The sequence below is a fragment of the Pelophylax lessonae genome (genome assembly GCF_965119305.1).
Source record: "Pelophylax lessonae genome assembly, chromosome: 6".
Taxonomy (NCBI): Eukaryota; Metazoa; Chordata; class Amphibia; order Anura; family Ranidae; genus Pelophylax; species Pelophylax lessonae.
In genome coordinates, this window is record NC_138773.1 from 153423200 (window position 1) to 153449438 (window position 26239).

The following is a 26239-nucleotide window of genomic DNA, read 5'->3' on the forward strand; positions in this document are numbered from 1 at the left end:
AGAATCCTCTTTTTAGCTTAGTTTTAAATTGATCCTGAGATACTGTCAGAGCAGGGAATCAGAGCAGGAAAATGTCAGTTTATCTGTGTACTCTACCTAAAACCTGAGATAAGAGCTTTTCACTTGTCCCTCAATATGCCAGGGCATATAGAATGTTCATATACAACATACAGTACATGTTTGGAGATGGAAAGTTGTGGATTTATCACTGCATACCATATAAAATGTGTATGTACCTTTGTTGTCCTCTTGGTGATTTGATTCTATTAAAAACTGTCTTATCACACCCAACTGCTCTTTTAGCACCTAAAGTAGAAGGAAAGGCTAAAATAACAACCGTTTTTAAAATGTTACAATCATGTGATGACACAGTTCTGGCTCCTCAATGAATGCTGCAGCTGGTAGAAAGAAAATTATATTCATGCTGACATGGGGGGAGCAATGAAAATCAGCGAGTGTCACCCTCTATAAAGTACCTGGGTATCCATTTAACTTCGCCAACTGCTAACCTATTTAACTACAACTATCTGACACTACTTGATCAAATTGGAGAGGAATTTTCCCACATAAGAAAGGTACAACTGTCTTGGCTGGGCAGAATAGCGGCGTACAGAATGCAAGTTCTCCCAAAACTCCTATACCACTTCAGGAGTCTACCGATACCGATACCAAATTGTTTTTTTGAGAAACTGGCCTCCACATTAAGACAATTCATATGGAACGGTAAACAACCCAGGATCTCTTTGACTAAGCTGTATGACTCGAAACATTATGGGAGAGTCGGCCTTTCCAATGCGCAGGCATATTACTTGGCTACCATTCTGAGTCAATCTAAGTATTCATTCTCCGCTCAGGAGGACATTTTACTGAATCAAATTGAAAGCTTTGTCACTCATAACCTCCCTGCCCTGGCTATAGCTAAGTGCATCGACTGTAAAGTTAAAGTACCACAATATCTGACTATTTTATCCACAATCACTGCTTGGTCAACATTACTAAAGCAGGAGTTCGGAGACAAAACTTGTGTTTCACTCCAGATCCCGACCGCTAGTTACTACTTCCTGATTCCAGGAATGTCTACCTCTCACTGGAAGAAGCGGGAGTTGAACTATCTACCTGACATATTTCCTGACCCTAGCACTATGGACACATTTACCCTCTACCAAAATAACTCTTACAATTACTCGAATAGAACCCCTTCGCTACGCATTCCGGTACGGTTCTGGAACTACCTACTTCACAAGTCAGCCACTAACCGTAAAGGCATCTCCCTCTTCTACCCTGTATAAAATCGTCCCTCTGGGTTTCGCAAAACATCTAATATGCTTAAATGGGAAGCTGAATCCTTTTCAATTGCTCAATGCATAGCGGCGTGCAAAGCCAACGCCAAATCCTCCACATGTGTTGATCATTGGGACAATGCGCAGAAGATATTGCACAGATATTACATGACACCACACAGACTACACACGATAGCCAAAACCTTTGTAGAAGGAGGTATTCTTCCTCATCTCCACAATAATGGGGAAAAAACACGTTGTGAACTCTGCTTTAGCTCTCCTGAGTATTGGTATAGACAAACGAATTCCCTACCAACATTAAGACAGTAATTGCTCACATCCTTTTCGCCACCAGAAAAGCGGAGGCCAAACATTGGCGATCCACGCCCCCCCCCCCCCACCTTAGGGGAAATCAAACACAAGGTTAACTTCCAATACAAAATGGAAAATATGCTAGCATATAAATAACGCAAAGCCTCCTTATTCCATAAAAAATTGCAAAAGCGTGCTATCTCACCTTGTTAGTGTGCATGCTTTGGTGGGTCCTTATCGAGCTACATGTATACATGTATTTGGTCTGGAAAGAGAGGGTGGATTGTGGCAGCCCCACCACCTCAGTGGTGCTACGTCAGGACTGCCTGTCCACAGTATGTTCCCAAAGGGGGGACAGGCATTCCTCTTCTATGTCAAATCAAGTAAAAAACCTGCGCTAAATATGAATGTGCATAAAAAATGATAATGGAAAAAAAGCTGCTAAACACTGGATCAAAATAAATCCAAAAACCAATATATTAAACAATCGTGTAGCGCTAATCATAAAATAGTGAGATTGCAAGTGAAATTAATGCATGAAAAATAAATACAAAATAAAACATAAATTGTGTCAAAAACGTGCATCAAATAAAGTCCAATAAGAAAAAGTTCAAAAACGTGGGTCCCAGAGTGGACGATGAACTGACAGCTGATATCCAAAGATGGAATTCCCAAAAGATGGTGAGGTAGGAAGGAAAAACACCCGTGAGAAATGATAAAAATGGCTGCTTACCAAAAGGTGTGGGCCCCCAAATTAATGGACAGGCCACATAAACCTTATTTGCAGATGAATTTTTCTAGTCTATTCCTCTTCTATGAACAATAATTCCAGACCCTTGCGGCTGGTCATATATTAAGAGTCCTCAGAGTAAATTGATTACCAGTGTGTTTCTAGTTATTCCTTAGGTTCCACAGTACATACAGTCAGGTCCATAAATATTGGGACACCAACACAATTGTAATCTTTTTGGCTCTATACACCACCACAATGGTTTTGAAATGAAACAAACACAATGTGCTTTAACTGCAGACTTTCCACTTTAATTTGAGGGTATTTACATCCAAATCAGGTGGAAGGTGTAGGAATTACAACAGTTTGTATATGTGCCTCCCACTTTTTAAGGGACAAAAAGTAATGGGACAATTGGCTGCTCAGCTGTTCCATGGCCAGGTGTGTGTTATTCCCTCATTATTCCATTTGCAAGGAGCAGATAAAAGGTCCAGAGTTCATTTCAAGTGTGCTATTTGCATTTGCAATCTTTTGCTGTCAACTCTCAATATGAGATCCAAAGAGCTGTCACTATTAGTGAAGCAAGCCATCATTAGGCTTAAAAAAATAAAACAAATCCATCAAAGAGATAGCAAAAACATTAGGTGTGGCCAAATCAACTGTTTGGAACTTCCTTAAAAAGAAAGAATGCAGCAGTGAGCTCTGCAACACCAAAAGACCTGGAAGACCACGGAAAATAACTGTGGTGGATGACTGAAGAATTCTTTCCCTGGTGAAGAAAACACCCTTCACAACAGTTGGCCAGATCAAGAACACTCTGCAGGAGGTAGGTGTATGTTTTTCAAAGTCAACAATCAATAGAAAACTTCACCAGAGTGAATACAGAGGGCTCACCACAAGATGTAAACCATTGGTGAGCCTCAAAAACAGGAAGGCCAGATTTGAGTTTGCCAAACAACATCTAAAAAAGCCTTCAAAGTTCTGGAACAACATCCTATGGACAGCTGAGACCAAGATCAACTTGTACCAGAGTGATGGGAAGAGAAGAGTATGGAGAAGGAAAGGAACTGCTCATGATCCAAAGCATACCACCTCATCAGTGAAGCATGAGGGTGGTAGTGTGATGGCGTGGGCATGTATGGCTGCCAATGGAACTGGTTCTCTTGTATTTATTGATGATGTAACTGCTGACAAAAGCAGCAGGATGAATTCTGAAGTGTTTCGGGCAATATTATCTGCTCATATTCAGCCAAATGCTTCAGAACTCATTGGAGGGCGCTTCACAGTGCAGATAGACAATGACCCAAAGCATACTGTGAAAGCAACCAAAGAGTTTTTTAAGGGAAAGAAGTGGAATGTTATGCAATGGCCAAGTCAATTACCTGACCTGAATCCGATTGAGCATGCATTTCACTTGCTGAAGACAAAACTGAAGGGAAAATGTCCCAAGAACAAGCAGGAACTGAAGATAGTTGCAGTAGAGGCCTGGCAGAGCATCACCAGGGATGAAACCCAGGGTCTGGTGATGTCTATGCATTCCAGACTTCAGGCTGTAATTGACTGCAAAGGATTTCCAACCAAGTATTAAAAAGTGAAAGTTTGATTTATGATTGTTAATCTGTCCCATTACTTTTGTTCCCTTAAAAAGTGGGAGGCACATATACAAACTATTGTAATTCCTACACGGTTCACCTGATTTTGATGTAAATACCCTCAAATTAAAGCTGAAAGTCTGCAGTTAAAGCACATCTTGTTTGTTTAATTTCAAATCCATTGTGGTGGTGTATAGAGCCAAAAAGATTAGAATTGTGTCGATGTCCCAATATTTATGGACCTGACTGTAATATAAGGATTTCCATTAATATTGTTTATACTTCTTTATACACGATTTATGGATGTACCTGTTTTTGTGCCTGTAAATCTTTATAGTTCAATACTATGTTGTTGATCTGTATTCCAAAATAGTTTTAATAAAAAATTTATGGTTAAAAAAAAGAAAATCAGTGGGAGACGTCACATGTAATTCAGTCCTGTTGTTGAGCAGCTCATTGACATGTGGGAGCCAGAGCTATTTAATTATGTGATTAAAAAAGAAAAATTCTACATATTGTGTGCAGCATGTATATGAGCAGGGGAGAGCAACATTTTAAACCTTGGATAGTTTTGCCTTTGCTTCTGCTTTTATTATTAGACTCTCTGTATTGCCTTACAGCAACTAATCAGATTCATACTTTCATTATTCACATGTGCTTTTCCACTCCGAAATATGACTGATTGCTCTGGATCATTGCACACATGTGTTTTTATTAAAGTCACCTTAATAAATAGAACCCAAACTTCTATGACGCAGGAGGTGGTGAAAGGTTCACCTCACTATATCTTTACCTTATTTAAGGATTAGGTACTACAGAACTAGGCTGTTGGCAAATAAACATTTCTTTATCGTACATCAAGGGACATAGAGCAGCTATATTCATTACTATATGGGTTATATGCCACCTATAGGACAATGGACAACTGATCAGACACTGGCAACTAATCAGACAGGAAGTCCCCCCATATAACCCCTCCCATACAGGAAGTACTTCCGTTTTTTCGCCAGTACCTTAAAGGTGATGGTTATAGTAGAGAAGCTCTCCACATTTTTATGAAGAAAGAAGATTATGCTACAAACCCTGATCTCTGAATCTAAGGGGTAAGGGGATTCGCAATCAGATCCATCCAAAAAAGTAAAAGACTAAAAGGATGGTACCTGAGCCTCGGGAAAGGAGATACGAGGTTTTGCCTGTAATGTTATCCTTTTTAAGCCCTGAACCCTGGGATCCAGACCCTTGGTAAAACCAAACCCCAAAGGCGCTCTGGCAGGGTGCTCTACAGGTCCAAGAGAGTGGCCCCTCAAAACAAGGGGACCCAGTCCTTAAAGGTCGGCAAGTGGCAGAAACTCACTGTGATGAGTGAAGATTGGGTTCTTGTTACAAGACAGAATCCTGTGGCGGGACTGGTAAGTCCACTTTAAATATATTTGTAAAAATATTTTTATGCACTGTTCCATTTAAGTATAACAGATGCTGAGTGCCAAGTTGAGTCTCTACAAGAGACAGTAGGTGTATTAGCTATGTCAAAGCACACCTTTTTGTTTAAGCATATTTTGCTCTCTCCCTGTGCAAAGGTGTATCAGCTGTCTCAAAGCACATCTTGTTTGTTTAAACAAATTGCTCTCATCCTATGATGTTCACCTGAAACAGTAGCTGTGATAAAGTGCACCTTGGTTGCTTAATCTGCTCTCACCCCATGTTGTTTGGCGTGCAGGATTTTTCCTTGGCGCTAAAACGCCCGCGTATTCGTATCCTCTGAAGGCTCCAGATCAGACAGCGCCTCCAGTGGTGTGTCTGTGGCGAAGGATTGTCCGCATGTGCGAATATTGGCCATTTAAGCAAAAGCGTGCATGTGGAGCCAAGAGGGGTGTGTCATGACACGATTGGCCTACACGTGGACCATTACGGTTTTCAGGCATAGTAGCCACATCAGTGCTTCTGTCGCAGCCTACATCACTAAGGATGATTTGACATCGGCGTTGGCCGGCCATGAAGGTAAGATTGCTGGCATGATTACAGCATCACAAGGAGGGAGGAAACATGATAGATCCCCCCCTCATTCTTTTTCCTCTCTAGGCTCATTGCGCCCTCCTCAAAGTCCTCAGGCTTTTCCCTTACATCCGCTCTTGGAGTAGGTAATGTATGCTGATTGGGATCATCCTGATAGGATTTTTTGTTCCCTCCAAAAGGTTTTCTTTATTGTATCCTTTGGAGGAAAAATTCACAAGAAAATGGAGTATACCAGTGGCGGCTGGTGAAGTTTTAAGATGGTGGGGCACAAGACCCCGCCCTTCCATTTTGAAACCTCCCATTTCTCAGAAGCCCCACCCCTTATAGACTCCACCCATTGTGTCCCCTGTATTTTGCTTGCGTGAACAAATTCTCCCAATATATCACATATTAAGGGGTCCATCGGTACTAGTATATCCCATAATAGGGAACAGGGGCCCTATTATGGAATAAACTGTGAGAGACACCCTATTATGGGAGGAGGTAGAGCTGGAATTTTTAGCACTTTTGGGTAAAGTGGCAAAGCTAGGATCAGTCATCATATTGGGGGACTTCAATTATCCCGACATTGACTGGGGAGAGGGGACTACACACTCACATAAGGGCCGTCAATTCACGAAAACCTTACAGGATAATTACATGTCACAGTTGGTGGATTCCCCTACCAGAGAAAACACAATCCTGGATCTATTGATCACTAATGACCCAGACCTAATCTCGGAGGTAGGAGTCCAGGACAACCTGGGCTCTAGCGATCACAGGATGATCACATTTAGCGTAAATAACAATATAGCAAGGCAAGTGGGGAACATAAGAACCCTTAACTTCAGAAGGGCAAACTTTCCAAAATTGTACTTGTTGATGGAAAGGGTAAACTGGGACCGAACCCTGGGATCCCTGACCACAGAGGAAAAATGGGAATGCTTTAGGAACATATTAAGCAAAGGCATCTTGCAGTGCATTCCTATGGGAAATAAATTTAGAAGGGACAAAGCCAAACCTGGCTGGCTAAACCGGAGCGTTAAAAAACTTATTAGGGGAAAAAAATTGGCCTTTAGGAAATATAAATCAGAGGGCACAGTATTGGCTTTCGACCAATACAAGGAGGCAAATAGGAAGTGTAAACACAAAATCAAGATGGCTAAAATAGACTTTGAGAGACAAATAGCGGAGGATAGCAAAAAAAAAACCAAAGAAATTCTTTAAGTATATCAACAGCAAAAAAACTAGGGCAGAGCATATTGCACACATAATTAACAATGATGGGAGGATGGTTACAGAGGACACTGAAAAAGCAACCGTACTGAATGCTTTTTTCTCATCAGTCTTTACACAGGAATCGGAGGGGTACACTGACCATGACTGTATAGTTAGTAGTAATACACAGGACTTGCCACTATGGCTAACAGAGGGTGAAATCAGGGAAAGGCTGGATAAACTCAACACAAACAAATCACCAGGCCCGGATGGCGTACATCCGAGAGTACTCAAGGAACTCAGTAAGGTTATATCCAGACCACTGTTCCTGATCTTTGCGGACAGTATTAGGACAGGAGATGTACCAGGGGAGTGGAGGAAAGCTAACGTGATTCCGATATTCAAAAAGGGTCAGAGGCATATACCGGGAAATTATAGGCCTGTCAGTCTGACATCAGTAGTATGTAAACTTCTGGAGGGGATGATAAGGGACTATATCGTAGAGTTTGCTAAGGACAACAGCATCATCAGTAGTAACCAGCACGGGTTTACAAATGGGCGTTCTTGTCAAACCAATCTCTTAACATTCTACGAGGAGGTGAGCTGTGAACTAGATAGGGGCAGACCAGTGGATGTGGTGTACCTAGATTTCGCTAAGGCGTTTGATACAGTTCCCCATAAGCGCTTAATTTATAAAATAAGGTCTGCAGGTATCGACAGCAGGGTTTGCTCTTGGATATGGAACTGGCTAAAAGGGCATGTCCAAAGGGTGGTAATAAACAGCGCGTACTCAGACTGGTCTGAGGTAGTAAGCGGGGTCCCCCAAGGCTCAGTCCTAGGACCAACCTTGTTCAATTTATTCATAAACAGCATTGAGGACGGGATCAGTAGTTCAATATCAGTTTTTGCAGATGACACAAAATTAGGCAGGACAATAACAGCACAGCATGAAGCAGATATCCTACAGAATGACCTGGACAAAATAACGGAGTGGGCAAAGACATGGCAAATGAGGTTTAACGTGGAGAAATGTAAGGTTTTACACTTGGGGACTAGAAACATAAAAGCACAATACACGTTAGGAGGGGAACCCTTGGGAGAATCAAAAATGGAGAAGGATCTGGGAGTCTTGGTTGATGATAGACTAGGCAACAGCATGCAATGTCAAGTGGCAGCTGCCAAGGCTAGCAGAATATTAGCATGCATAAAGAAAGGGATGTATTCCAGAGATAAGACTATAATCCTTCCACTTTATAAAACTCTGGTCCGACCTCATCTGGAGTATTCGGTCCAGTTCTGGTCACCAGTCCTCAGAAGGGATGTGTTGGAGCTGGAGAGAGTCCAGAGAAGGGCAACTAAACTAATTAGGGGATTGGAGGACCTTGATTATGAGGAGCGTCTGCAATCGCTTGATTTATTCTCCCTGGAGAAGAGACGCCTGAGGGGGGACATGATAGCAATTTTTAAATATCTAAATGGGGATCTAGGCTTAGAAAAAAAGCTGTTCAGTCGAAGGGATTGCATGAGAACTCGGGGGCATACAATGCGATTAGAGGAGAAGCGTTTTAACCTCAGGCAACGTGGGGGGTTCTTTACTGTTAGGGCTACAAGATTGTGGAATTCTCTACCACATGAGGTGGTTTCTGCGGGTAGTATGGTGGCTTTCAAAAGACTCTTAGACGTACATCTCAAGGATCAGAACATTCAGGGGTATGCAAGATGATTACAGCCACACACATCTACACAGGTTGAACTGGATGGACTTTTGTCTTTATTCAACCTCACCAACTATGTAAGAGTGGCACAAACCCCACAGTACAGGCCCCCTAGCCCAAACCCCACAGTACAGACCCCCTACCACAAAGCCCACAGAACAGACCCCCTAGCACAAACCCCACAGTACAGGCCCCCTAGCACTAATCCCACAGTGCAGGCCCCCTAGCACAAACCCCACAGTACAGGCCCCCTAGCACTAATCCTACAGTACAGGCCCCCTAGCACAAACCCCACAGTACATAGTTACATAGTTACATAGTTAGTAAGGCTGAAAAAAGACATCAGTCCATCCAGTTCAACCTATGATGCGTGTGTGTGTTTGCTTTTAACCGTACATTGTATACCCCTGTATGTTGTGGTCTTTAAGGTGTCCATCCACTAGTTTTTTGAAACTATCGATGCTCCCTGCTGATACGACTGCTTGTGGAAGAGAATTCCACATCCTTACTGCTCTTACAGTGAAGAACCCCTTTCGCACTTTAAGGTTAAACCGCCTTTCCTCTAGTTTTAGTGAGTGGCCACGTGTCTTATTGTATCTCCTTTCTCTGAATAGTTTGTTCCTCATGCTCGGGTCACCAGTACAGTATTTGTACATTGATATCATATCCCCCCTCAATCGTCTTTTCTCCAGAGAGAAAAGGTTCAGTGCTTGTAGTCTTTCCTCATAGCTGATGTCCTCCATTCCCCTAATTATTTTTGTTGCCCTTCTCTGGACTTTCTCCAATTCCAGCACATCCTTCCTGAGGACCGGTGCCCAGAACTGGACAGCATACTCCAGATGTGGCCGGACCAGAGTCTTGTAGAGTGGGAGAATAATCTCTTTATTTCTGGAGTGAATCCCCTTTTTTATACATCCCAGTATTCTGTTGGCTTTGCTTGCGGCGGCTTGGCATTGCATGCCACTGCCAAGCTTGTTGTATACCAGTACCCCCAGGTCCCTTTCCATCCTAGACTCACCCAGAGGTTCCCCCCCTAGTGAGTAGCTTGCTTTCTGGTTTCTGGCCCCCAAGTGCATTACTTTACATTTTTCAACATTAAACCTCATCTGCCATGTAATTGCCCACCCCGTTATTTTGTTCAGGTCTGCTTGCAAGGTTTCCACATCCTGCATAGAAGATATTGGCATGCCTAGTTTAGTATCATCTGCAAATACTGAGATTGTACTCGATATCCCCTCCTCTAGATCGTTTATGAACAAATTAAACAGGATTGGTCCCAGGACAGAACCCTGGGGGACCCCACTTTCCACACCCGCCCAATCCGACTACTCCCCATTAATCACCACCCTCTGTACTCTCCCCTGGAGCTAGTTCTCTATCCAGGTACTCACCTTATGGTCCATTGTAAGAGAATTGAGGGATGGCGCTCAGATGTGTATACTATAAACAAAACAATCCCAGTATGGACTCCAATAGATAGTCTCTTAAAAATTTATTGTAGATCCAATAATAAAACAATACAATGCACTGACATTTAACAGTCCTACCGCTCCCAGAAGCCTCTGTGTCTCCTCACTAGTTGATATGTAGAGACCCTTGGTGGGCTCATGGGGACCTGATGATGAGCCTGGAGGGTCGTGGCTGGCAGATGAAACAACGGACCGGATCGACAGCGGGGGGGGCTCAAACGGTCTAGTGTGCGGCCGCCTTACTAGACCGGAGCCTCAGTGTTACGCTCACTCAATGCCTGCCGTGAGCACCGGAGGCGCACGCTGATGACGTCACCTCGCCGGGCCGGGAATCACGTTCCTTCTTTTAAGATTCACAGGACTCAGACTCCCAGTGCTTCTAATACCAGGCAGTTGCGATGGCCCCAGCCATCTGGATCTAGAACCAAGTCTTCAGGGCAAGGGCAGAAGAAACCCTGGGCCAAGAGACCTACCAAGTCTAGCTCTAAAACATAACTGGTGATGGGGCACCCCCACTCAGTCGGGTGGGGAAAAGTGGGTTATTTACACTATCTTGCAGGGGTACAAACTGGAATTTCAGGTGTTCCCGCATCCTTGGTTTGTAAAGTCAAACATACCTGCAGATCTTCTGAAAAGTAGATCTCTCTTTCTGGCTCTTGACCATTTAAGGTCCCAAAGAGTGATTACAGAGGTTCCAGAGGACAAAAGATTCAGGAGTTTTTACTCAAACGTTTTCGTACTCCCCAAGCCAAAAGGAGACGTGAGACCTATTCTGGATCTCAAAGCTCTAAACCAGTTTCTAAACATTCGTACTTTCCGAATGGAGGTAATTTGCTCAGTCTTGGCCCCCTGCAGGAAGAGCAATTTCTAGCATCCATAGACATCAAGGATGCATACCTTCACATGCCTATTTTTCAGAACCATCAAAGGTTTTTATGCTTTGCAGTAGAAAACCGTCATTTTCAGTTTGTGGCTCTGCCCTTCAGGTTTGCCACTGCTCCAAGAGTGTTCACAAAGATCCTAACTCCAGTATTGGCTGCTCTAAGGTCTCAAGGGATATCAGTGATAGGATATCTAGATGATCAATTACTAATAGACCGATCGGCTTCAGCTATAAGCCGGAATGTGTTCCGGACAGTTCAGTTCTTAGAACGTTTGGGTTGGATTCTGAACTTGGAAAAGTCAGCATTACAACCGGTCCAGTGTCTAAAATACCTGGGTTTCCTTGTGGACACAATACAGGCAAAGGTAATCTTGCCAACAAGAAAGGTCACAGACCTGAAGGATCTGGTTCGGCCCGTAAGAAGGAAAAATTATCCTTCTGTATGTTTTTGCCTGAAATTATTAGGGAAGATGGTGTCCTCGTACATAGCGGTCCCCTGCACTCAATTCCATGTCAGACCTTTACAGAACAACATTCTGTCAATAGGTTACCCTGTCAGGATACAATCCGACAATGCCATGGCTGTGGCTTATATCAACTATCAGGGAGGCACCAAAAGTCAGTCAGTCCAGAATCGTCAACAGATTTCTGGGGGAATGATTCTTACGCCCCAAGATCTTTGAATTGATCTGCAAACGCTGGGGGATCCCAAATGTAGATCTGCTGGCATCCAGGTTCAACAACAAGTTGAAGAGATTTGTGTCCAGGACCAGGGATTGTCCACTTGCAGTTAGAGTAGATGCCTTGGTGACTACGTGGGAGGAATTTTCTCTGATCTATGCCTTTCCTCCAATGCAGCTACTGCTGCATATTCTACACAGAATCCAGGTAGAGGGGAAACCAGTAATCCTGGTGGCTCCAGCATTGCCCAGGAGGTTTTGGTATGCACAAATTTTAAAATTGGCAGTGGCAAGGCCTTGAGTTCTTCCACTACGTCTGGACCTGCTCTCTCAATGTCTGATATTCCACCCTACTTTACAGGCTTTAAATTTGACTGCTTGGCTATTGAAGACTTGATCCTGAAATATCGAGGTATATCTGGCCGTTGATAAATGCTAGAAACCAGTCTCTAGAAGCATTTAATACAGAGTCTGGAAATCTTACACATCCTGGTGTGAGGCCAGGAAATGGCATCTCTGCAAATATATGATCACTGATCAGGAGATGTCTAGCCTTCTTGCAACCAGGGGTAGAAATGAAATTAGCCTTAGACACTACTAAGGGTCAAATTTCAGCCTTATCAGTTTTTTTTTCCAGAGACTAATTGCTTCACATTTTCTTAGTCCAATCCTTCATACAAGGGCTGCTGGCAGTTTTACAAAAACAGCCTTTTGAGCCCATGTGGCATATTCCTCTGGTTCTGTTGACCAGAAAATTGGTCTTTTTGGTTGCAGTAACTTCAGCCAGAAGAGTATCAGAATTAGAAGCTCTCTCTTGTAAAGAGCCATTCTTGATATTGCATCAAGATAGGGTGATTCTACGTCCACATCCAGGTTTTTTTTGCCCAAGGTGGTGTCTGCTTTTCATTTGAATCAGGATATTATACTGCCTTCCTTCTTTCCAAATCCTCAAACAGCAGAGGAAAAGTTATTACATTCTCTTGATATAGTATGTGCATTCAAGATTTATTTGAAAAGGTCAGCTCAGATTCGTAAGATCGACCTTTTGTTTGTGCTGCCAGAAGGGCCCAGGAAAGGGCAGGCAGCATCTCAATGGATTTTCCAGGCTATTATCCAGGTGTCTGGTTTAAAAGGAAAGGTTTCACCTTTTCCGGTAAAGGCACGCTACCAGAAGAGTAGGTGCCTCTTGGGCAGTTCAAGCTTCTTTTGCTCAGATTTGCAAAGCTTCTGTGGTCTTATGGTGTTATTTTATGGTGTCCCCCCTCCCCTCAAGTGCATTGCTTTGGGACGTCCCATATAGTAATGAATATGGCTGCTCTGTGTCTTGTGATGTACAATAAAAAAATATGGATTTTTCCTACAGCTGTAAAATCCATTTCTTGAAGTACATCACAGGACACAGAGGTTTCATCCCTCTTGTCTGGGCTGTTTATTGCTTCTACAAAACTGAGATACTTCCTGTATGGGAGTGGTTATATGGGGGGGGACTTCCTGTCTGATTGGTTTCCAGTGTCCATTCACCTATAGGTGACGTATAACGCATATAGTAATGAATATGGCTGCTCTGTGTTCTGTGATGTACTCCAAGAAATGGATTTTACAAGTAAGCTGTTGGAAAAATCCATATTTTTTAGGTATTGAAATTAAATTGGGCAAAATTCATAAAATGGTATATATGGCTACATCTGCTGATGAAGAATATTAATGATTTAAGAACATAACAATTTATTTTGTTTTTATTTTCTAGGGTATTTACAGCTGTATTCATGGAGTGCATATAGAAGAAAAAAGGAAATCTCCAGATTTCAGTTTTACTGCTTCTCAAACAAACATGTTAAAGTTATTGAGATCATCAAAAAACATGACTAATTTAAGCAATCTAAACTCATCCCAATGTAATTCTCCCAAAAGAACAACTAATTATATTCCAAGAGGGTCTTTGTTGATGGACATGGTGCTAGATAAGGGAAATCTAATCTATTCAGATAACAGACCTTTCCAGCAAAAAGAGATATATATTGAAAATGCACATGATCTCTCCATTCTACCTAGCAACCGCCATAAGGACAATCTTAACAATTACGTGTTTCAAGGTCAACACCCCTTAACATTAAATGAATCCAACCCCAACACAGTTGAAGTTGCTGTTAGTGCAGACCCCAAAGCAAATTCAAGACCAAGGCAACTTTGGAAAAAGTCTGTAGAGACTTTAAGGCAGAATCAGGGTTCAATCAATGAAAATGGAAATGAAGATCCCAAACCATCCAGCAAAAACAAGCACTTTCTTCCAGAGGATGGACATTTTTCTGATGCATCTGATACATCAAGTAGAGCAACCTGCCAGGTAGACACTGAAAGCAATGGAAAATCTCACAAGAGTAAGGAAAATTTAAAGAAACGATCCATATCAAAGTATCCTAGAGACTGTAGTGAAGTCGAGTTATCTTATTTAAAAAGTAAACAAAGTTCTGCTCGTGATAAAATCTACACCATCAATGGGGACACGGAGCCTAATTTTTTAGTGGAGCAACCTCAGTATGGGGACATTGCCCCTGCTCAGGAGGAAGGAGATTACCCTGAGATCTATCAAGATCACAATGACAATTACAAAAAGTCAGATTCTTCACTTCATATTAATAGGACTCCTATGCACAATGAGGAAAGTCTTCCAAACAATGATATTCAGTACAAATTATTTAATAAACATTATAGTTTAAAAGAAAAGAATGCATCTATAACAGAAATCAATGACAGGCATAGGCAAAACTTGACCCATTGCCGAAGTTGTCTTTCTAATGTACCCAGTTATACTGGTCACTACACAGCAAGGTCCCCTTATAAATGTGATGACTGTCTACATATAGGAAACCTTTATGACATTGATGAAGATCGAATGCTACATGAGACTTCTAATTCTGTTCATTCTGAAGACGTTTTTGAGCACAACTGGGTTGAGAACAATGCTCTACAGTTTCAGAAGAAGAACAAGTTAAGAATTAATAGGCAGCATTCTTGTGATAATGTAAATAAACCCACGGAGATAGACGTTGGAAGGCCATCCCGTAGTATAAGCTTGAAAGATAAAGAACGCTATTTGCAAGAAAGCCCTTTTGCTAACCTCCTAATTGTTCCCTCAGAAAAACTATTGGGAAATAAGACTCCACTTTATACACATTCTTTAAAGGAAACTAAGCGAAGCAGATCCCTTTACACAGATATTTCCTCTGAAAACCCTTTCCTGCATTCTTATCAGGAGAACCAAAACCTGAGTCATGGACAGAGCTCCTCCGACATTTATAAACAATCTACATCACTTAAAGCAAGAAGTGATAATTATTTAAGGTCATCTATTAAATCTACAACTTCATATTCCTCAAGGGATGGACGGGTACCCAATGACATGTGTGTTTCAGAGTATGTCATGCCTTATGCTTCAAGCAAGAATAGTATGTGCCCAGCTCCAAGGGTTGTAAATTCCTGCAGCAATAGACGTGTATTTAAAAAAATGCCTAGTATTGAATCAGATGTTTAAATTTTTACTGTATGTCCCATGTCTTGCTCAAAATGGAAAAAGGAAAAAAATAAGTAGAGCTGCCAACAGAATCCAAGATTAATGAACAATGCTTAGGAAAAGCAATGTAACTTTCTCAGTACATAATATTCCTAGGGCTTCCACTCATCCCAGTCTACCTGGGATCATTTGCTTTTATACCGGATTTATTTCAAATATTTTAAAACAACCTAAAGGCATGATGGCTCTAGGCTAATGAGCAATCATAAAGAAAAATACAAATATCGAAATGTACTTGACTCCCAAACAAGATGCCCTTCTGTAGTTGTTATAAGTCATGTCAAATTGTTTTCTTTATTGTGGGAGCTCTGAATTCTCTGTAAGGAAAACAGAATATACCTGTAAGGTAACATAACTCTTTTGTCACTAACCTTACTACATAAGGACAAACTAAGCCATGACATAGGCCAACACTGAAAATACAATCTGATTAAATATTGGCAGCTAATATTTTAAGTGTTTTACACAGTAAAACATTACTATACTACACTAAAACACCTCTTATGTTACTTGTCAGCTATTGTTTTTACTAGGAAAATAAGCAATACTGTATGCATGTAGTTTAACACAAAGAAAATGTTTTATGTAGAATGCATTTGCACAGTCACAAGGGGCTGACAAAATTTACTTTTACTTATAGAATAAAAATATATATATAAAAATTAATGATTTTCACAATATTTGTGTATAAATGCAGATAGTGCACACTAAACTAGATACGAAAGTTTTAATTTATAACATTTTGTTCATGTTACTGTAGATATCATTTCTTTATTCACAGACAGTAGATTTGTGACATGGTCACAGCTAGTTTTAATTTGTTTTATTTTTTTTTAATCCAAAGCTCCAATAATTCATATCAGTTATTTTTTTAAAGATGTATCCACTTAATGTTACATCATTTTTATTTTCTACAATTCCAAAGTAGGGTATTAAAGCTTAAAATGTTACAGATATTCCACACTGCTACCTTATGTATATATATGTGTATAGTACACCAAGTGACTGCTACATTTGTAGATATATCAGTTGAGTGCATAGCTATAGATCTATATTTAAATATCAGTACGGATGTAGCAAAATTCTGTAATTTTATTTGAGTAAAATAATTTACCATGATACCACAGTTGATCTCTTAAAAATATTTTTCTCATTAAGGATACAAATGTTTATCTTTAGTAGCTGCACCAGAGATGTTGATGTGTAGGACTTAAATCAGTGCATGGTAGTCTACTACATCTGCATGTTTTTATGTTTATTGTACAAAGGGAATTCCATATTGACAAATGTCTGGAAGGTTATTCCTTGACCTTGCATAAAACACTCGTGCCATGTTGTTATTGGGCAAAAGGACTTCTTTGGAATTTAATATTACACTATTGGTGTCATTAGTAGAAAAAAAAAAAAAATAGACAAAAAAATTAAGAAACAGCAAATGGAAGTTTGATTATTGCCCTTAGCAGCCAGCCCTTATTCCAGTTGTCATATGTCATTCTGACATACATTAGAATATGAAAACAGTTATCTGGTCATCACCGGTAAAATTGACACATTTCCTTTTCTTCATTCTTTTTTAACAATGCAGCCTTTCTGGGTTTGACTACTGTCCATTGTATTTTCAGATCACAATTCGAAATTCATCTTCTGCCTTTTGACCACAAAACTACCACTTTCCCATACACTATATACACAAACAATTAGAATTATACATTCTATAAAATACAAAATTCCAATTTTAAGTTTTGAGCTCGAAAATTTTAGAGCTTATATTTTTTTCAATATTGAGCATTCAGCCAGGCACTGAACTGATACATCATTCATTCTTGATTCTGAAAGAGTTTTTTTCCTTTTTGGCATTAGCAATCTTCTGAAACACAAGGACGCTCATGGGCAAAAATATATAACATGCATGTGCATGTATATTAAAGGGAATTACAGAGTGTTTTTACTGTAGTAAGCATACATTTTAAATGGTTAGTGTAACTTTACCCAAAAAAATATTTTTTGTGCCTTTTAAATTGTACATGCTTGTTTTGCCATATTTGAATGATTGTACTTCATATAAATTTGTAGATTCTCATTTTAGTGGTCATCTTTATAATAGGGAATGTGGTTAGAATATTTTGTTTAACAAACCTAAAAACACACTAAGCTCAGCAGCTGATTACTAACAGCATAAGCAATCAGTTCATACTGTTTTCGTAGCAATATCACCCTTCAACATTGCCTGGAGCATACCATTCATCACGTTTCTGGACTGTTGCATAAATGAAATCCCTATCTTCCTCTACAATGCAATTTGCTCAATGAAGATGGCAGGAGGCAATAGAGAATTACATTTTTTTTTTTTCTATTGGTTGAACTAGATGGATTTGTGTCTTTTTTTCAACCTAACTATGCTACAGGTTATGATATCTGCTGACAGCTGCAGGTTTAATTCATATCTTCAGATATTCCTACATGTAAAGAGAAGAATAGAAAAATCTTTTTGGTCATACTTCTCTAATGGCTTACAGGAGTACACTTATTTCTGCACTACTGTTATCCAGATTCAGCTGACCGTGAGCTAAAGTACGCTGTCAGCTATCATCACAGAGCTGATCCAGGCTCTGCAGGGAACCAAAGTCATGTGAGGATCTACCCAGCTGCCTAATTGGGAGCTGGCTCAGACTCTTAGCACACTTCTGGAAGGCCAAAGCAGAGATCCTGTGGCTGACAGTCACCGGATGTCTGCTCAGTGAAGACTGAGAATTGAGCGATCAGCGGTCATGTGATCACTCAGTTCTTGGTCTTAGAGCTGTCAAAGTACAGCTGCAGCCATCTAGGTGAGTATGTATGTTTATTTTTTTCCAGTCCCACACTTCTTCTTTATTGATTTCTGCAGTAAGATCATGTAGCCTTATGAGGAGTCTGTTTTCAATCAAATCAGATCTGAAATAACAGGAGGAAAGGACATTCAATGTGCAGTACTGCTAAACAGGAAGTGAAGCCAGCATACAGTATGAATAAATAGATATGGCTGCTCCAACGTACATATTTTAACTAACTGTATACATGGACAGACTCTCTAATGCTTACTAATACAATTATTTACAATAATCTGATTACATTTACATCACAGTTATATACTGTATAAATATATATATATATATATATATATATATATATATATATATATATATATATATATAATATATATATATATATATATATATATATATATATATATATATATATATATATATCCCTGTTATTTACTGCAAAATAGAGAACTAAAATAATTTATGACACTCTAATTTTGCTACTGGGACAGTCTGAGGCCTAGCCATGAACATAAATTTTCATTTAAGAAGCAAACCCGGAATAGGTTTTTATAAAGGCAGAATTGTAGATCTACCAGTTCCAGTTATTTGAATACATAACTTCGTAGAATGTTTAATGCTGAACTCCAGACAAACAACTAAATTCACAGCTGTAGTATATAGATATGGTAGCTATCTTACTTGTGAAAGGGTTCTGTAAAGTGATTGTAAAATCCTCACCTTGTAAAAATAACCTATTCAGTTTACAAATTGAAATGAAAGGCAAAACTTTTGTGTATAGATATAAAAACATTATAAATACCTTTTTTCTCCTTTTTTATAAGAAATCACATTCCCTCTGTCCTCAGCTGCATAAGAGCTAGAGGAAGAGAAACAGCAGCACAACAAACTTCCCAGTGAAAGGCTGTGCAGGGAAATGTGTCAGCACATGTCTGATCAAATGAGGAGAACACACTGAGTTCCCAGCATTGCTAAACAATTCAAACAAAAATTCTCTTGTGCTCGGGTGGTATGTAATGAAGGATAAAGGATCTTATATGGTCTTGATATGCACCACTAAAGGTTTTGCTGCCCCCTCATTACCAAAGGTATCCAAAATTTACTAAAAGACAATAACAAAAAAAAAGAAGGGCGCACCGACCTCATGCATTACCATTAAAAAAGGTTTATTAATCCAAAGACGACATACATTATACTCAAAAATGAGTGATATAGCACATATAAAAGACAATAGAACCGGTCGTCTCCAAGGGAGGACCCCCTCGAAACGCGTCAGCCCAGCCATACAGCTGCTGACACCAGCACGTCATCCAGTACAGGGGTCCCTGGTCACCTTGGAGATGACCGGTTCCATTGTCTTTTATATGTGCTATATAATCACTCATTTGTGAGTATATTGTATGTCATCTTTGGATTATTAAACCTTTTTTAGTGGTAATGCACGAGGACGGTGCGCCCTTCTTTTTTTGTTATTGGTAAAGAATTGACCAAGATGTGTTCTCCTGCTTAATGTGGTTTGTGTTTAATAAGGGAGTGGCAGGAACACCAGGGATTTCACACAAAGGAAGCAATACAAAGAGACTAGGATATTTTTTTCATACAAGTACATGGTACAACAGGCACAGACCAAGAGCATGAAATGTTGGGTTTACATATTCCTTAAAGGCTAAGTTCAACTATTTTTTTCCTAAATTACAGCTTCTCTGTGCGCCAGTATAGCTGTAATGTATCTCTTTCGGAGCAGAGATAACTCTCTCCCTCTCCCTAGAAGCAGTTCTTACCTCAGCCAGCAGTTTTTTGAACAGAAATTCCTCTATGTATTCCTGTAATCCGTCCTAAGCATATTGTAGGATGACATAACCATTTGTGGAGTGAGGAAGTGCAGAGGCTCGGCCATCATTGAACACACCCACATGACCTCAGGAGAAACCGCCCACTAGAGCAGGAGATTCCTCCCACTCTCCTCCCCAGTATCCGCCCACATGTGCTTTGATAGATCTGCCCAGCTGTCAGCTTTTAACATTGTGTTTTTTGACTGCTCTCTCTAATCACACAGCATACAAAAGCACCATAAAAAATGTACAAATATAAAGTGATACGTGCAATAAACGTGATGCTAAAGTCCATATGTTTTAAAAACGAAAGCAGATCACATGCAGCCTATTAGATGCTATTTTAATCTCCAAACACCAAAAAATAATTTGTGCAATAAATAAGCTGTCTGCAAGAGTTCATCTGGACAAAATGGACCATTGCTGATCTCCTGCAGCCTCTGTACCACCACTTTGGTGCACCTCCATCACACCCGTAAGCACACCTGTGTGCTCACAGGTGTGGTGAAGGTGCTCCAAAGAGGCAGCAGGAGATCAGCATTGGGCCGTTATGTCCAGATGAACGCTTGCAGACAGCCTATTTATTGCAAATATCACTTATTATCATCATCATTTTTATTGATTTACACTAAGCGCAGAGGTTTTTACACATATGGTACATTAATTTAGATCTACTAACAACTATGTATTGCAAGGTCCTGTCAAGTTGGATAAAAATTTAGTGGTTGGATTAGGTGGGTCTTCCTATTATATACTGTAGTTTGGGTAAATAGAAATTTGATTGTAACATGTATGGTGAGCCTAAGGCTAGGGACTGGGCACCCTAATACGGCCTTTTGGTCCATGCAAAGAGAATCATTTTTTAAATTCCGGGCATGCAGGTGTATAAATCTGTGTCGCGCGACTGAGATTACAATTAAAGCTCCAGCTGCTCACAGCTTGTCCCAGGCTGAGTGGTATGCAATTCACTCCAGTAAGGCCTGATTCACAACTCTGTTGTTTGCTTTTGATCCGTTTATGCAGTGCTTTTTGCTTTGCATTTTGTGTTTTTGCACACTTGTATTTGCTATGCTTTTTTTATATTTTTTGGCCAATTTGCTGTTGGCTGGATTAAAAATTGCAAAATGCTAATTGTGCCCAAAATGCATTGTATGCTTTTTTGCTTTTAAAAAAGTCCCTGGCCCTTTCCAAAAAATCGCAAAAAAGCATAGATGTGAACGTGTCCCTTAGGAAACCATGTTAAAGGGATGTTTATGCAAAAAGCAATAAATAACGCATAGGTGTGAACCCAGCCTTACTTTTGAGGCTGTAGCCCGGCAGTGACTAAGGACTAAACAAAATGTCTACAGCACAGGGATCCTGGCGGGTGCTCAGACTCAGCACTTCTGGAAAGGGTGCGGATACAGTCAGACCTTGGTATTTAAACAGCCATACAGCATACATCTACACCAAAAAACTTTTAATGTGATCATCATAAGAAAAGTGACATGTTTATAAAGTTTGTCATCATTCTTATGATGATCACAGTAAAAGTGTTTAGGTGTAGATGTATGCTGTATGGCTCTGCAAAAATAATCCCCTCTGTTGTGTTCAGCTGGAAGTACTGACCGCTAAACATGACCTATTCAATTGAATGTGTGCAATGCATGTGCTGCTGCGTAGCTTAAGGGGGTTAAAGCAGGTTACGAAAAGGTGTTGTCTGTCAAATAGTCTCTGAAGAGCAATCCAGATTATGGATTGCTCTTAAAGAGGAAGTAAACCCTCCTCAGGAAGTTGTACCTATAGGTAAGCCTAAGATAAGGCTTACCTATAGGTACTGTAAATATCTCCTAAACTTGCACCGTTTAGGAGATATTTACCTTTAATGGAGCCAGTGACGTCACTGGCGCATGCGCTCTGAAGGAACGGCTGATCGTGCCGTTCCTTCAGAGCCCCGTGCCGTGACCGTCGGCTCCCGCGCGCGTGCGCGGGAGTGACGTCACCGCGGCTCCGGCCAATCAGATGGCCGGATGCCGCGATCCCGGAAGACGGGCGACATGTCATGTCGCCCGTCATACAGGTAAGAGAGCGGCACGGCGGGGGCTCGTTCTAAGGTAAGTATTTCATAATGAGCTAGTATGCGATGCATACTAGCTCATTATGTCTTTCTCTTGCAGGTTGTAAAAAAAAAAATTTTTTTTAAAACGAGTTTACAACCTCTTTAAGAAAGAACACTAGTGTAAAATAGCCCTTAGAGCTCAATCAGACTAGCAATGCTCTCTGAAGAGCAATCCTTGTTCAGATCACTCTTTTTAGAACATTTTAGGCAATACAATGCCTCCTTACCACCTTTAAAATGAAATGCTCTATGAAGAGTAATCTAAGCACAGATTGCTCTTTAGGGGGCATTGCTACTCTGAACGAGCCCTAAGGGCCATTTTACACTAGTATTGCTTTCTGAAGAGCGATCCACAATCAGGATCACTCTTCAGAAAGCATTTCACAGATGCCTCCTCACCACCAGCTTTAACCCATATGATCTCCTCACTAGTGTAATCACATGAAGAGAGGCCACTTTCACTTGAATAGGGGGGGTTGTCATGAAGGGTTGTATGGGGTGATTTCGAACAGCATCCCTGCCTATGGCCATTTGTTTATATATATATATATATATATATATATATATATATATATATATATATGCAGTATATATTACTGGTTTCAATAAAAGAATATCATTACAAATGCAGAGTACAGAAACAAGTTTGCTGTTCTTTTTTCTGAGGTTGGATGGTTTTGCAGTTAAAGTCATGTCAGTGTATGTACACCTTCCCCCTGCCCTTCGCTCTCCCTGAGCTTTATCACAAGAAACATCACAGCTGGGTGACAACCCCCCATGTGCTAGTATAAATAAAGAAGTTGGACAGTTGGTGGTAATAAATAAAAAAGTGGTATATTAATGAGGGAGGTGTGATCCAGAGAGGTCAGGCACATCCTATTCTATGATGCAGGAAAACATGGCATGATGGGAAATTATGTTTTCTGGATGTCCCAGGAAGTCAAGGCCTACAAAGTATTTTTAAAAAAAAATAGCGTGAACAAACATGCTCAGTTTCTAAGCTGGCATGGACGAGGTAAGTGCGGGACATTGAAATAGCTGGGGTAGAAATTATAATCCAAACACTTTTATTTATTATAAAAAGAGAAATTCTGACAGAAAAAGGTGAACTTATCCTTTAAGACATATACAACCTATCACACAGTCAGCTTGGTGACGTGACTTTTCTCTGTTGCTTATTATGTATGTAAAGGTTCTTGTGTATCTGGGTTGTGATATAGAAATAAAGATTGTGATAACAGAAATGAAAGTAGTTCTAAAGGCCTGATTAGGTGCCCCCATTGCAATCTGCTTGCTCTGGGGGTCACTCAGCAGGAGGGAGGGTTCAGGAGCACCGCAGCAGGACCCGATAAGAGGAGGATCATGGCTGCTTTGTGCAAAACCGCTGCACAGAGCAGGTAAGTGTAACATGTTTGTTATTTTAAAAAAAATTGCCTTTAATATCACTTTAATCACATTCAACTGGATCTGTTCTGTAAAAAGGAAGACATTTTGTAGCGTTTCCAAGCCACTTTCTCAGCTCCAATGAGTGTCAGGAATATACCCCAACATTTCTATTTACATACCACAGACACCTTCATGCAGTCACTATGGAATGTGTTGAGGCAGATGTTGATTGTCCAAGAACAAGACGGAGGTGTGAAAGTTGTGAAAACACAATGATCTTGTTACATAATTCCATGCTTGGTGTCAGGCAAACTGAATCGTTTTTAATCCTTCAATTAACATGGCTTAAAATGTCAATTGGCAGAGATGTTAAAATGGCATGACAGTATATGTAGAAGATAGATATATACTGTACATAGCCTCTTTCACATCTCATAGGAACAAGTTTCCCTCTCTGTCCAAAATGTACACGTCACTGTCTTTGAAAGAATGTCTTTTTTTCTCAAAGTGTAGGAAAACAGTTTGAGCCCCGGGTCACACTACTGCGTGTGCGGGGTTCGCATGTCATGTCGGAGCGCACTGCTCCGACATGACATGCGATCAGCTGTGCGGTGCGAGTTTAGCCATACAGTTTGTATGGCTAAATTCGCATCGCACCCGCAGCAAACACGCACAGGAGGCATTTTTGCTGCCGCATCAGGATCGGATCGCACAGCGGTTCACACTTGTGCGATCCGATCCTGTGCGAACTGCACGATCGCACTGCGATATGCGATCAAACTGGGGGTGTCGTTAAGATTACATTGACACCCCCAGCGGATCGCATATGGCAGTGTGAACTGCCGGGGGTGCGTGTGCGATGCGGGAACAGGCTGCGAATTCGCAGCCTTCCCGCATCGCATCAGTGTGAACCGAGCCTGAATTGTAGAATTTGCCCTATTGTTTTAACACTAGGTATTTATTTTGTTTTGTTTTGTTTTTTTTTTTCACAATAAATATAACTTTTTTTTTTCACAAAAAATGATATGCTGCATTATATTTGGAGACAGCAGGGTTGGCATACTAAGGGAATAAAACATGTTCATTTTGTAAAGGGAATTTTTATTTTGCTAAGGAAATTTTCACTTAGTTTAGTAAATGTGGTTAAGCCTCCATGCACACTAGCATTTTTGTAAGCTCCTAGAAGCTTTTATTAGCATTTTTTTTTTTTGCTCCTAGAAGCTAAAAATAGTGTTATCCTATGTGTCCATGCACACTACTTTAGGCTATTAGCATTTTTATTTTTAATAAATGTATTTTTATTGTTTTTCAACAATAAACAAGACGACAATTTTAGCCACACAAGACAAAAGCAAAATCTTCATCACAAAAACAAAAAGCAAACAAAAATGTCATTATTCTCAACCCCACCATTCCCCCCAAAAGTATCAGACACTACCCCAGAAAGTCTCCTTCTCACTGTCAAATACTATATGTCCCTTAAGAGTGAAGATGAGTGTACATAGGAATATTATGACCAAAGTACACAGAAAATAGCTCTTATGATATAGGTATAAGCAATCAGATGACATCCCTTCAGGAGAGAGCATCTCAAGCCAATGCAAAGTCAGGAGCAGTGGAGTGAATTGGCATCAAGCAAGGATCTTGCACCACTAGGCAAGGAGGAAAAACATCACCGTGATTCCCCCGGCAACCAGCTTATATTCGAACAAGCATAATCTAGTTGTCCCGTCTCTAAGGATCTGGAGCAACCGTTGCAGGGCTATCAAGCCAGATCTGCCACACTTTCTCAACTTTTCTGAGACAACCTCTACTCAGGTACGTAGCTCTATAAAGCAATAACATATTATTAACCTATCCCTTCCAGTAGGAGATAGTAGGTGTGGTAGGCCGGCTATTAGCATTTTTTGAGCTTCAGCTTCTAGGAGTAGAAATAAATTGTTTTTGTAGAGTTTCTTGGAGCGTTTTTCCAGCAGAAACAAGCTTAATGCTCCTAACTGCTTATAAATGCTACTAACAGCTTTTTTTTAGCTTTTTTCTTTTTCATGTACTGCAAAACGCTAATAAAATGCTAATGCTCCTAAATGCTCCTAAAAGTTACTAAAATGCTACCAGAAGCTGGCATAAAAAAGCTATTATCAACACTTTTCATCCAGCATTTCTTTTTTCACAATGGATATTTATTAAAAGTAAGTAAAAGTATTACATTATATATTGTAATTTATAACTTGTACAACAAAAGCGTATACAAACACAAACAATAACAACATATATAAGCACAAGATATTCGTGATAGTAATGATTAGGGTGCATGAATTAAAGCCGAGTTCCACCCAAAAATGGAACTTCCACTTTAAGGCCTCCTGATCCCCTTTCATGCCCCATTTGGCATGTCATTTTTTTTGGGGGGGGGGGGGGGGGGCGGGTACCTAGATTTGAAAGGTACCCGCTCTCCCCCTCCCTCCCTGCAATCTTCTGGGACACGTCACAGGTCTCAGAAGATTGCCCGTCCACTCAGGACGCACAGCGCGGGTGCCCACACTAGAGATGACAGAGCTGCGGAGAGAAGAGGAAGAGAACCAAGGCTCCCACCGACCGCATCACTGGACAATGGGACAGGTGAGGATGTGTTTACTAAAAGTCAGAAGCTGCACTTTTT

The 26239-nt window shown here is 40.5% G+C and overlaps 1 protein-coding gene across 1 annotated transcript in view; it reads left to right on the forward strand.

Moving 5' to 3' along the window:
- Positions 1 to 16093, forward strand: part of LOC309557698 (glutamate receptor ionotropic, NMDA 2A-like) — a gene marked incomplete at its 5' end in the record, with an annotated part of 88727 nt that extends 72634 nt beyond the window's left edge. Inside the window, one exon of the mRNA XM_082260479.1 lies at positions 13619 to 16093. Within this exon, the coding sequence (XP_082116605.1) occupies positions 13619 to 15403 (1785 nt within the window). The 3' untranslated portion in view covers positions 15404 to 16093. The remainder of the gene's footprint in view (positions 1 to 13618) is intronic.
- Between the last annotated feature and the right edge of the window lie 10146 nt (positions 16094 to 26239).